This window comes from Eutrigla gurnardus (genome assembly GCF_963514095.1).
Source record: "Eutrigla gurnardus genome assembly, chromosome: 20".
Classification (NCBI taxonomy): domain Eukaryota; kingdom Metazoa; phylum Chordata; class Actinopteri; order Perciformes; family Triglidae; genus Eutrigla; species Eutrigla gurnardus.
The window spans coordinates 14,159,982-14,173,544 of NC_139931.1; the positions used below are offsets into that span (position 1 = coordinate 14,159,982).

Sequence of the window (13,563 nt, forward strand, 5' to 3'; positions counted from 1 at the left end):
AATAAGAGTAATCTCAATAGGATGCACACACACACACACACACACACACACACACACACACACACACACACACACACACACACACACACACACACACACACACACACGTAATTAAAAAACACATTTATGAGCATGCATGAGTGACAGAGGGGAAATGACACACGTAAACAGACAGAGGCAACAGTAAGAAAACCCTTCACTGTGTGCATATAATTAGTGTGTGATATGCATTCTCACACCAGTATTAAGGGGGATTTAAGCCAAGGCTTCTCAAAGTTGCTGAAATATCTAATAGAAGATGGATGAGAGAAACGACGTCTGCAGCAGGAAATAGCTCGAGCTGTCAGTCTGCTCTGGAACGCTAGAAAAGTGTGGTAGACTAGTCTTGCAGAGATGAGGACAAGAGCCAAAAGTAAATACAAAACAATCGCTCCTCCTCACACACAAGTAACGATGTCTGAGCTCCATATATCGGTATGCAGCAAAAACACTAACTGTCACTGCTGGCCTTTTTTGTTGTTGCTGTAAATACACTGCTATTAAGAACCCACACTGCGGTTTTGCAGCAGTGTGGGTTCTTAATGTAGCCATTTCCCCTGTGCTTGTTACTATATTACATCTAATCAGGATTGCAGCGATGCTTGTAGCTTTAAATGGTTTTTATTTCAGTACTTTAGGATGATGAAGGTGTAAATAACGGCTCTGTTCACAAAAGCATTTAGAGGTGAAGATATACTGGCAAAGTGCACTGAGCTACAGCACGAGGAGTAAGTTGTTGATCGAAATGGACTGCTGATCTATTATGTTTATAGCTTCTGTGGGAGACTCGGTGGTCAGTAAGTCTGAGCTCAATTTATCATCCAAGTCACCCTTGACCTTTATGTTGTGTGCTGCAGTCATATTAGAGCTTTACAAGCTTCCTTTGTTGGGAATTTTTCATTTCGTCAAAACACTTCATCCTCAGGATTTTATCTATAAGCTATGATGGGGATTTGGTCAGAGCCACTCAGTCAATCCAACCTCTAAAAACATTGTGGGATTCTTTGAAGTCTTTGTAAGCAAGTGACTTAACTTCTTTACAAGGATGGATACTGTGGAAACAGACAGAATAGTGGCAGTGAAAACACATTTTCATACACGTTTCAAGGCTTTTAGGATGATTGTTTTGTAAGGTATTGTTGTTTTTCCTTCTTTGTGGCATATCATCCCCTGAAGTATCTGCAGCGCGATTGTTCCTGCTGTTATTTAATAACCATCTTAAAGGTCCACTGTGTCAGCAGAATGTACAGCATATATTCATTAGAGAGATACTAATGGTCTACATTAGTAGAAAGCAACTTAGTACATTACTGAAGTATCATTTTGGGATACTTGTACTTCACTTGAATATTTCTTATCTGTATATTATACTATTTTATTCGTCTATCCTCAAGTACAATTCAGGAAGAAATACTATACTTTTTTGTCTGCATTTATCTTAGCAAATAAAGAGGTTTACACAAAGAACATGCGAGCAGCTAATTATGATGATTTTTAAACGAGCAATAACAGTATTTTAAATAATTAAAGGCAGCTTCTTCTTAATGCTGCCTACACATTAACATATCAGTAACGATAACCACATAATATAATTTATATTACAAAGCTGACAGCGTACATTCTGCTGATAAGACATTTTCTTAAGCTTTCCAATTCAATACTTTGACTCGAAATTGAGTATTTTTATATTTTAGTTTCTCTACTTTTGGTAAAGGGTTTGAAAACGTCATTGATGATCAGATACATGTTACAAGCGATAATCAATATGTTGCACATGGGGAGAAGAGAAGAGAAGAGGGAACAAGAAAGAGATTAAATAAGTGGTTGTGATGCTGTTTAAAATTCAAGTCATGTGTCCAGTGAGTTTATGATGCCATCTAGTGTACAAGTCTCTCTCTCTCTCTCTCTCTCTCTCTCTCTCTCTCTCTCTCTCTCTCTCTCTCTCTCTCTCTCTCTCTCTCTCTCTCTCTCTCTCTCTCTCTCTCTGCCAAGGTCTTTAATCTATAACACTAAACCCAACTAACCTAAGAACCAAAAGGTTTGTCTGGATTCTCTCACATAGATGCATCGAATGGAATAAATATCCAATATTCTGAGCACACCAGCCTCCATGCCGTCGCAAAACGAATACATCACCGTCCATGTGACACCTGCACGTCTTCTTGAGTTCATAGGGAGTTCACTGACTCTGACATGTCACCCAAATAACAAATCTGCTGTTTGAGAATAATAAATCTGTCAGAGCTGTAGGCCAAGTGCAGCTTGGCAACAGGAGGTATCGGGCCGAATGCCAAAATATCACAGTTGAAGTGAGGAAAGAAATCAATAACCTTCCCTCACTCAAAACTATCCCTGCCTTCTCATTTTAATGTCACTTGTGGTTATTTACTGAGCAAATCAGAGAATCATGATCAATACACATACAATTTACATGTTTCACATGTAACCCAACACTTCACTTGTACAGTCGATGCAAAGGATTTTGATCTAAAGTGGTTAAAGTACAAGGATTATAGGATTTTTTAGCACGTATGACCACTGAATTCTGAATTAACCAATCAAAAAGGAGAAATACTACTGATATTACTGTATTAAAGGATTGGGATCATGGATTTCAGAATAGGCTCGAATAGTACACTTTGTGACATTTTCATATGTGGTTATGTCACTTTCATTTCTATAGCTCCAAATAACAAATTTGCCTCATTCATGTATTATTTATTCAGAAATGTGAAGACATATTAGTTCTGGTTATGATTCAGTTTATTTCCATCTCTGTGTGCTTAGAAAACACATTTTTATCTGTTATTTTACTATTTTATCTGGTATTTTTAATACCATGGCTCCACACTTTTGGGTGTAAAGCGGAGACCTGATATGAAAGGATAAGGTCGTTCCTCATCATGCGGCAAATGTATTTTATTTTGTGTCAATCCTGCATTCACCCTGCTGCATGGAAATAATCCCTGCAAATTACACAATCCTGATGTTTTGAGAAACTGAGAAAATGAATAAGAATAGATCAAACTCTTATTTTGGAGATGTGAATGACTTCACAACATCCCGCTCATAGAGGTCAAGACCAGGACGGCCCTCTCCACCCAGACCTTCCAAAGAAATGGTTAAGCTAAATACCCAAAGACAGACTCAAGAATGGGTACTCATGAGTCAGTTCTAAAGATATACATGGAGCGATTTCATGCATTAGATAGTGAAAACCTTCTTGCCTTGCCTAAAACACAACCACGCCCAGACAGTCAGGGTTAACAACCCATGTTTAATGGCTGAGCCACGTTTAATTATTAACTGCAGTCTTTCTCAGGCCACAGTGGTTTCACTTACCACCACATTGACACACTGCCTCCTCAACTCAGCTCAATACTATTAAGTCTTTTCTCACCGAGGCTGTGGTACATTGACTGGATGGTTTAACAGCTGGGCCTTTTCTGTTTCACTGACAGCTCCAGTATTCTGGATATAAACATGTCGGGGATGAATAGTGATCAGCTGCATCGCTCCACCTTGAGGATTTACTCGGTAAGCAACAGATACTTTGTGTGGGAGCAAAAGAAGAAAAGGCAGACGGATGAAACCAGCAACCGCAGTATAAGAGTCCTGTACAGTTTTGTGATTCAGGTTTCTGGAAAACTGTTGGTTTACTGATGAGTTTTTAATGTAATTTCTACCAAGTCAAGTCTGTGTGCTCTGGTGTGGAGTTTGTGCTCATAAATACAGATTGAATTACAGATGGATTGGACTGATTCTCCTTTAGGCGCCTTAAAGTTTCTCTGACTTTCAGAAACTCAACAGAAACTGTGGTGTGTGTGTGTGTGTGTGTGTGTGTGTGTGTGTGTGTGTGTGTGTGTGTGTGTGTGTGTGTGTGTGTGTGTGTGTGTGTGTGTGTGTGTGTATTTCCCAAACAGAGCTTGATGGACGAGTTCAACCCGAGCCTACAGAAACTGGTCTCACTGGGCAACAGCTACGTCCAAGCTTTCCAGAGTAAGAAAAACAATCTGCTAATGAGAATCCCCAACATTGAGGTCATTTGTGTGTGAAATTCACACAGCCAACTTTATTAGTGCAATAAAAACTAAAAAAAACTAATGGCATTGGAAAATGGGAGCAGGCATCTACCTCATCAGTCCTAACTCCAAAGTCCACATGCTTGGGGAATATCCTGGTGCTGTTATAGCCTTGATTATGGGCCTGTGAGCGAGGCCTGCATGACTATATTGTCACCACACAAACAAGGGCCCACAGCCATAAATTTCCATATACAGTGGCAGGAACTTAAGATACTGAATGTAGTCTTGAACTTATTTCTATGCTAATCTATCTGACTGTGTTTGCTTTAAGCCCAGCAAGGAAGAGAAAGGTCAGGATGAAACTTTTAATTTGAATCCAAAGGCACGGTAATTGCGTCTATACTTACCGTCTTAATTAGCCGCGCCATAATCACCACTAATCCCTGTGCTATGCATTAAAATGTGAAATGCTGACATGCGAATGAAATTCTGCAACAAAAGCAGTTTTACATGGTGCTGCATTTACACTTTGCATTACATTACAGTAGTGTTTGTGTAACATATGCAAGAGCAGTGATGCTATATCAGCAACAGCTGATTCATAGGAGCACCAAAAGCTACTAGCAAAGCCCTGCAGGCTTAAAATAGATTATTATGTCTCCTTCGTGTCCCCCCGTGCGTTCTGGGTGGAGCAATAACTTCATGTTAATGCTCAAGAGATCACGCATGAATGAGATTGAGGGTGTTTAGATTGATGCAGCTCTCCTCGTACATTTCAACATCATCTATTTTTCAAATAGGGAATGGATGCTGCGCAAACTCTCCCCCTATCCATTGTGACTGAAGCAACATCACAGAGGTTTTCACTAATGCAATCTATTTGTCTGACAGCCTCTGTGAGTGTGTGTTTGAGTGGTTGACACTGGCTGTAGCCCCATCCGTCCAAAATCAAGCTTCACCTGTTGAGGATAAAAGACCACAACACCTCTGTTCAGGGATAAAATGCTGCAGCGCTCGAGTTACTGAGGCAACACCAGGCTGAAGATTGAACCCTTTGACTTATACTGTGTGTAGACATTTGAATTAACAAATGATTTCATGACATTGTGTTCTTTTTTAGTTCAATACCAGGAATTGAATTCCTCCAAATACAGCAGCGTTTCAAATGAGTGTGTGTGTGTGTGTTTCAGCTCTTGCTGTAACAAGTGAGGCCTACTTCAGTGCACTTTCAGAGATCGGAGAGAAGGCTTCCCACACCATATCATCACACTCCCTCGGTAGGTGGAACACGCGTTTGTACACACAGCTGGCTTGTGCAATCTCATGATCACTGACGCAAACCAGGTACTTCTGTATCTTTATCTTTGATGTGTTTATGGCCGTTCATTAAACTAATTCAACAGTTTCCTTCGGAAGGCACTTTATTACTCCTTTCACACAGTGCAGATGTAGCATGAGACTGCAGCACATTTAGGGTTTGTTTTGCTGTGAGTCCGAGACGAGAAGTGCTGGTAGAGGTATCAGATGCCGGCAGGCAACATGAATAATAGACGATGACAGGCAGCGGGTCCTGCTCCGCTCACTTAACACAGCCTCTCTAAAGGGGACTCATGTTTAGTTTAGTGGCTGGAGTTGGAGAGTTGTCCAAACTCGATCATCAGTCTACTCTTACTGTACTGTTTCCTCACTGAGGAAATCAATCCCAGCATGCATTTTGGGTAAAACAAAACAAGCACAAGACTTGTGACTCTTGTGTATTAGCATTCCATTTGAGTCATAGTGCCAATCCTGATAAGATAATAGTCCTAGTCTTCAAACCATGTGGATGAAAAGATATTCATTCTGTTGCGTGATAATAAGTATTTATAACCCATCTGAGGTTTTGCTACTGGAGGTCTGATTTCTCAAAGCAAAGCTCAAAGCAGTTATATTTAGATGGAATCAACACCTATGGTGACCTGAGAAAAGGTCCTACGGCACAGAAGGAACCCAAATGACCAATTTGAAGATTCTGCTAAATCGTTTCTAACTTGGCTCTGCTTCACTTCATTAGCATCTGTGTTGGACAGATAATGTTCAGCTGTTGTGATAGAGGTTTGCTTGAGGTTTTGGGATATCCATTCTAAAAGTGGACAGTTTTGTTAGGCAGAAATTAATTTAATTTGTTCCATCTGCATTTACTCTGACCCAGCATATAAAGTTATTTTGATACAAGATCATTCAAACAGGCCTTGTCGTTGCAGAGATACACTATTCACTTCAAGAGGTTGATGAGTAGATCAAAAGGGGCAAAATTATATCACAATGTAATTGTATTTTTTTCTAATAAGTAATAATAATAATGTGACATGTAGCCGAATGCAATTGTGTTTCAGGAGATGTCTTGATCCAGATCTCTGCGAGCCAAAGAAGACTCACCGTGGAGCTGGATCAAGTCGTACGTTACATCATCACCACACGTGTCCAACGCAACTTCTGTGTGCATTAAAACTCTTATGTTTCATATGATTTTGTCTCTCCAGTTCCGCTGTTTCAGTATAGAGGTCCTTCAGGAGATGAGAACCAACGTTAGACTGGACAAAGATTACATATCAGTGAGTGGGGGCCTTAGCTGAGGCACGACAAGGTCAAAAGAGATTCTTACCAAATGTTATCTCATAATCATTCCCACAAAGTAATGGGAAACGGATAACTGCGGGGCGTCATGGTTCATTAGAAGCGAATACGCCGTTAGAATAAATTGGAAAATGTCTTGTTAATTGTTACCTTGATGACGGGATGTGAATTCTGTGTTCAACAGGGCAGCAGGACGCACTATGAGATGGAAGTCCACGAACAGGCAGCAGCTCTGGAGAGACAGCTGAGGAGAGGAGGCAACCAGGTCTCTTTATCTGCACCCTCTATATATATTTATATATATATATATATATATATATATATATATATATATATATATATATATATATATATATATATATATGTGTGTGTGTATATATTTGCTATCTATTTGTATCCTCAGGATTCTAGTGAGTATGTGCACTTCCTCAGAGAGAGCCACAGCGATGCTCTGAAGGAGGAGGAGAGGCGATATCGCTTCCTGTCTGAGAAACACTGCTCCCTGATACAATCCATCGCCCACCTCATGAATAAGGTATCCAACTTTCTTCAAATAGCGTTTGTGCTCTTAATATTTTATGCTCTGTTTTGGCTTATTGTCTTACAAATCACTGGGATAGATGTCAGGAGGACAAATGACAGGAAGGGCTCTCAAAAGAGAATTCACAATAGTGTGTAATCATTATGTGAGACTTTATTGGCTCCCGTGGGGAAAATCCCCAGAACCACAGAACAGCAGATTGAGTTTCTTCAGCAGGACTGATGCCGCACTAACGGGTTTGAACTGTTGGACTCTTTATGACACAACTCCACGCAACCAGATGGGAATTTCATTACATTTGTATTTAGTTAGTTAGTTAGCTGACAGCACTTCCCGGTGTGTGTGTGTGTGTGTGTGTGTGTGTGGTGTGTGTGTGTGTGTGTGTGTGTGTGTGTGTGTGTGTGTGTGTGTTGTGGCAGACAGGAGGTTCCCTCCAGCAGAGAGTCGAAGCCTGGACAGATGAGGTGGACTCCACCAGAGCTCCCGAGTCCAGACGACACATTCCTGTGAACAACTCTGTGAGTTCAGTCGTGTTTACTGAGTTATTCAAGCAAGTCGGAGCTGGGTTTCATTTAAATCTTTCCCAACTCCAAGAATATGTTCCTGCTGTGAGATATAGTCCTGTTTTAGGGGAAACAAACGAGGCGAGGTCTGTTAGGGTAAATATCTAGTGAAATGGAAAATACAATTTGAAGGATTTTTGTCTTAAAGTTTCTGAATTGGTGCAACAAAGAAATGGATACTAGTAATGCACAGGCAGTGTGTAATAGGGAAACGAGTGAACTGCAGTAATATTTTTGTTTAGAGGGTGCCCTCTGCTGGATGGAGCCTGATTTAATTCCCACCAGTTTCCTGTTAGAGGAGAGCTTTCTGATGAGGATTATAGATGAAATAGAAGGATATTAAATATTGTTTGGCATGAAAGATAATTGTGATAAGTTACAAGTATTTCTCTCTCCAACTTAACATTAATCAAAATGTAAATAAAAACGCACGAGCCTTTGAATAACATCTACATCTCAAGACAGTGGGACCATGGATAATCACAAAATCTTTGTATTAAGGCTGCAATTACCATTGAAGTAAACAACAGAGACGCCCCTGAGATAAACCCTGTCAGCTTCAGTCTGTTCCTCGTTGGAAGGTGACGTGCCAACGAAGCCCACAGATCCAACATCCTACTGTAATAACAATCGGGGGATTAACAGGGATTCTGTGTTTGTTTTGCTTTGACGTGGGATTTATTCTTCGCTGTGAGCTGCTTTAGACAGACATTTGAGTTGGGCTTGAAATACAACCCTCATTGTAACTCACTACTTTTTTTTAAATTCTTTGTCTGTTCATATTTTAATTTTGTCATTATGAATGCAATACTTCCTGGCATTTATATTACCATTATAGTAGATAAGTGCATGTTTTTGTTGCACAGGTGGGGATGAAGGAGGAGAGGAGGAAGAGCAGAGAGGAGCTGCCCCTCGGCAACATACCATCAAGGGGTGAGAGGCTCCATTCCAAAACTCTTTGAGCAGAGAAATCCCTTTTATGACACCGTGTTTGAACATGAATCCAAAACGTCAACCTTTAAGCTGTTTAAATACGCAAAACAACAAATAATGGCACCATGAAAAGATTCTGACTTGGTTTGGTGCCTTGTGTTTCATGTTATTTTTATGATCCCAGGTGTACCTCTGTAATATTCTCTGTTGTCTGTAAATCATTGCAGGCTATAATGCCTCTGCCACTGCTTGTTTCGCCCTCACTCCACCAACCGCTTTATCATTCTTTAAGCCTTTTCTCTCTCTCTCTCTCTCTCTCTCTCTCTCTCTCTCTCTCTCTCTCTCTCTCTGTCCTCCATCTTTCTCTCCCGCTTGATATTTTTTGCACATCGCACACTTTCCCACCTCCTCATTTGTACATTTCTAATTACTTGGCTTGCTTATCTGGTGGTAAATATAGATAAAGGAACAATGAATGAAAACAGACAGTAAATAATCTCTATTATATTAAATAGCACTAATCCTCATATTCCACTTTCGCCCTTCTGAAACATTATGTGCAGCAGGCTTGTTGAACAAACTGATTTTCCCCAGAGTGAAAAATAATGACACAACGTTTAGTATAATTCACTGAATGGCATCCCCTGCCACCCGGTGAAGTAGCGTAATACATTCAGTAGTCTGCTAACCTTCTGAGTTATGAATTCCAGGCGCATAATTAAAGAAATAAATCCTCGCTGCTTAAATTTTTTAATTGATCACTTCACCAGAGAACCTTCTTTGTAATGTACACTAGTTTATCATCTAACTTGTGCTTTCACAAAGTATCTCCATCGCACCTAAGTGTTTCATTTGTCATCTGTGAAGCTCCGTCTCCCCAGGGAAGCATTTCTCGCTCTACGGGAGGCAGACCCATGAGGGCCCGGGTGACCCACCAACCTGGTGGCTCCAACCCCACTCTGCTGCCCTTCGCCAGGGGAGAGATGATCACTGTGAAGGTCCAACAGCCCAGGAACGGCTGGCTGTACGGACGTGCTGACAGCACTTCACGGTGTGTGTGTGTGTGTGTGTGTGTGTGTGTGTGTGTTTGCACACTGATACCATTTAGCTACATTGTACATGTTAGCATGCTAATATTGTGTTTGTTTTCAGTCAGGGATGGTTTCCTGCCTCCTATGTGGAAGCAGTGGATGATCCTCCAAAGACAACCAGCTCTGGGTAAACACAACCAGTATGACTGTTTAAGATGATGTCATGCTAAATGCAGGCTGTTAGCTTCGGTTACTGAATCTTACTATGCCTATGACATCATGGTGAAAAAACAAGGTTGTAAAAAAGGTCTGCTATGCTTTTAATCCAAAGCTCCAGCCAACAGCCGGTAAGCTTAGCTTAGCTTAGCACAAAGATTGTAAACAGAGGGAAACCTAGCCTGGCTCCGTCCAAAGGTAACAAAACCCACCTATCAGCACATCCAAAGCTCACCAATTGACATTCAATGCATAATGCAAACAAAAGCTGAAGCTGAGAGTCTTGTCGTCGCCGAGAGCTTGCCAGAAATCCAACTTAAGGAAATTACTGAAATGACTATGCATATTAGTGTAGAGTATTTTGAGCATTCATTATTTTAATTGTGGCATTCATTATATATTGACCATGACTAATTACTCTGCTAAGCTAGTTGCTAGTTGTGATAGCATGACAAACTGCCATTAATAGGCCTAATTAATGGGGAGACTTTGAACCAAAAGCTTCTGCATAATGTTTGCCTTTCAAACCTGATACAGGATCTATTCTGCAGCTCCCCGAGGCTGTCCTTATTGTTTTATGGGCCCAACACACTAAAAAGAGGGCCAGCATGAAGCTCAGACTATTTAAGAAATTAGGGTGACCCATTGCTGTGAGGAAAACCAGCAAGAGGTTTGAACTAAAAAGCTTCTCAGTCACTGTGGACACATGTCACACCTCAGTGCTTAGAATGTGAATGTTACTGTAGATCAACTAAGATCATGAAGTTTACATGAAATATCATATACTTAAAAAAGGAAAATAAACTGCAACCCATAGATGTTTTCTGTGTTCAAATCAAATTCATATTTATACAAGTTTAACTACAAAGGACACATATTTCAAGAGGAAAAAGAAAAAGGTCTTTTATGAAAAATATCACTATATTCTTCAACAATTTTTTTTGTGTGATTTCAGTGACTCATCACTCCGAAGCAGCAGCAGCATGAGCAACCTACTCGACCAACCAGGAAGCAGCAGCTACGGCGGAGTTCCACCCCCTCCGCCTCCACCACAGCTATCTTCCCATAAACAGTATGAGATGCGACCAATCACCCCAACTCCTGACAGAAGGGCTGAGTCTTATTCAGAAAACAAGGTATGGCCATCAATCAGTCTGTCAGATTATCCATCAATTCTGTCTATGCCTCTCTATCTAAAGTATATCTTTTTTTAAACTCAAGTCTACAAATTTGCGGACCACTTTCCAATGAAGCAACTTTAATAAAGCCGGAACTAAAGCTTTTTTAAATGTGAGCCATTAATCAGAACAACTTTTGGGTGACTATAGTGGGAAATTATCTATGTATAATATTTTAACTTTAAAGCAACTTTGAGTGCCATGAAAAGTGCTCTATGAATAAAATGTATTATTATAATTATCCTTTCTATTGGGTAATAATATAGTTTGAAAACGGTGATTATCCATTCAGAAATCCTGGGTTTCTCACTTTATACTAAACCAATGTCAATAAGTCATAAATAAAGTGGTTCAATGAATCACGCCTGCAGTTGTTGTGTTGATAAGCTGTTAATAAATAGCTTTAAGTGGTCACATGGTTTAGATTTTACCAACTGGCAACCCAAAGGTTGTTTTTATTATTGGCTTTTTTACTGGCCTCTAGAACAAATGATTCATTAATTGCAAATTAAGCCGTTAGTTACTATTTACAATTCCTTCACAAGATGATGCCTTATTAGGAAGTGGTACTGAACCGCATTGATTTGTGCTTCACTATCAAAAAGTGAGATGAAATGGCCCCCCTCTGATGACACATCCTATGTAAATCGTCGCTGGTGTTTGCTGGTCTGTCCAGCAGGGGCACTGTGGCAAGGTGCTGCTCTCGATGGCTCCACAGCCGTCTTTCTGGTGGATGCAGGGAGGAAGCTCCAGCTGCTGACTGTGTATGGGCGAGGAGGGTGTGTGCACGTGTGTGCATGTGTGTGTGTGTGTGTGTGTTCTTCTTTTAGCATGCTGTGACTTCAGACTGTTAGACCTTTTGAAATACTTGTGACTAAATAAGTCTGGTTCATCACCTTGAAGGTGCTGCAGTGTGATAAGACTGTCAATATCTCTGCCCATTTCTTTTCCCTCTGGTTCGATTCAACATCACAGTGGTCGAGGACATGCAGAGAGCTCAAGCTAATAAATGGCCCTCCTGAACTGTAATATTTAGTTTTATACAAAGATTGCTATCAAAGCACATCACACAAATATCCCAAAAGTTGTTGGTATATTTAACAAATAATTCACAATCGCTCAGAACGAGCCCACATAGTTGATCATCGATCGAAGCAGATTTATTTCATTGTTATATTGATGCCATTTTCCTTGAAGTCTCTGCAAGGTCTCCGGTTGCTCCGTTGTCCATCTCTGTCACAAAACAATTGATTTAGCAGTGTGTGTCAGCGGCACACACTGAGGTATGGATCTGTGTGTGTGTGTGTGTTTGTGTGTGTTTTACCTGTCATGTGGGGACTCACTGTTTTTTAAGGTTAGGACTCAATATTAGAGTACATCTCCAGGAAATGAATGTGAGTCAATGTTAAGTCCCCCAAAGTCATGAAAACATGACCGTGTGTGTGTGTGTGTGTGTGTGTGTGTGTGTGTGTGTGTGTGTGTGTGTGTGTGTGTGTGTGTGTGTGTGTGTGGAGCTGCCTGGTACAACACAGCACATCAATGAGCAGCTTGTGGGAGGACCGACTGAATCAGGAGGGCGAGGGGTCGAGGGCCTGCTGAGCCTCCATTAGTGCATGCGTCTATGCTTTGCCGTTTGGATTGGCCTCCACTCACCCATACCTTTCTCATGTTTTTCTACAGAGATCAAAACCACATGGATCACAGCCAGAACTCTTCCCAAGGTAAGATTAATGTACCCGCAGCTCTCTCCTTCTCTCTTTCTCTCTCTGATTGTAAAGTGTGTAAATGGCACTCGTGTTCTCTTCTACAGAAATAATGATATTTTTGAAGTACATCAGGAACCCATTAAACGAGAGAACAGCAGATGAGGGCAGTGATCTAGATGGCAGAGGATTGCTTTCCTCCATTAGAGTTTGAAGTGCAGTTTAGTACTGAAGCCATTTCATTGATGGCCATTTGGGAAACAGGACTATCACTCTCACTATGACTGCAGGTGAACATTTGGCGACTTGGCGCTTGGAAATGAAGTTGTCATTTCACTTGTTATAACCTTCACTGTGGCGCTCAAAGATGCTCTTATCCACTTGCCCTCAGTTTTTTTCTCTTGCTCCAACATCTGTTTCCTTCTCTCCTTTTTCTTTTGAAGGGGCACCAATCCGTTCGCAACAGTTAAGCTGAAGCCCACGTTGACCGATGACAGATCGGCCCCGCGTGTATATCGATGATGACATCTTCACCCCCGAACAAATGCTTTCTGTTGAGATGGAGGAGTATATATATGGTCGCAAGCGAGTAAGTGGACCTTGAGTGGAGGCTGCCCAGTGTTTTCTTACTTCTCTGTTTGCTATATACACACAAAGCTGCAGAAAGAGGACAAAACATTTCATGAATATTTTATATTCCTTGGGTTCGCACAAGGAC

At 40.8% G+C, this 13,563-nt stretch overlaps 1 protein-coding gene across 1 annotated transcript; it reads left to right on the plus strand.

The window, feature by feature from the left end:
• Positions 1 to 3,426: 3,426 nt before the first annotated feature.
• baiap2l2a (BAR/IMD domain containing adaptor protein 2 like 2a) lies at positions 3,427 to 13,452 on the plus strand. The gene is made up of 14 exons (XM_084037784.1): positions 3,427 to 3,576; positions 3,963 to 4,038; positions 5,255 to 5,341; positions 6,440 to 6,501; positions 6,587 to 6,658; positions 6,865 to 6,945; positions 7,084 to 7,215; positions 7,641 to 7,739; positions 8,657 to 8,717; positions 9,585 to 9,768; positions 9,870 to 9,935; positions 10,920 to 11,100; positions 12,823 to 12,863; positions 13,289 to 13,452. Exons 1-14 carry the CDS (start codon positions 3,523 to 3,525, stop codon positions 13,365 to 13,367), a joined length of 1,275 nt encoding a protein of 424 aa, XP_083893910.1. The 5' UTR covers positions 3,427 to 3,522; the 3' UTR covers positions 13,368 to 13,452.
• The last annotated feature ends 111 nt before the right edge of the window (positions 13,453 to 13,563 follow it).

What these genes read in the sequence shown, in the direction of transcription:
- baiap2l2a (XM_084037784.1), top strand. Translation starts at nt 3,523, where the DNA reads ATGTCGGGGATGAATAGTGATCAGCTGCATCGCTCCACCTTGAGGATT. An exon ending in TGGACAAAGATTACATATCA is followed by an intron (nt 6,659 to 6,864) that starts GTGAGTGGGGGC and finishes TGTGTTCAACAG; the next exon opens with GGCAGCAGGACGCACTATGA. An exon ending in TGAGGAGAGGAGGCAACCAG is followed by an intron (nt 6,946 to 7,083) that starts GTCTCTTTATCT and finishes TTGTATCCTCAG; the next exon opens with GATTCTAGTGAGTATGTGCA.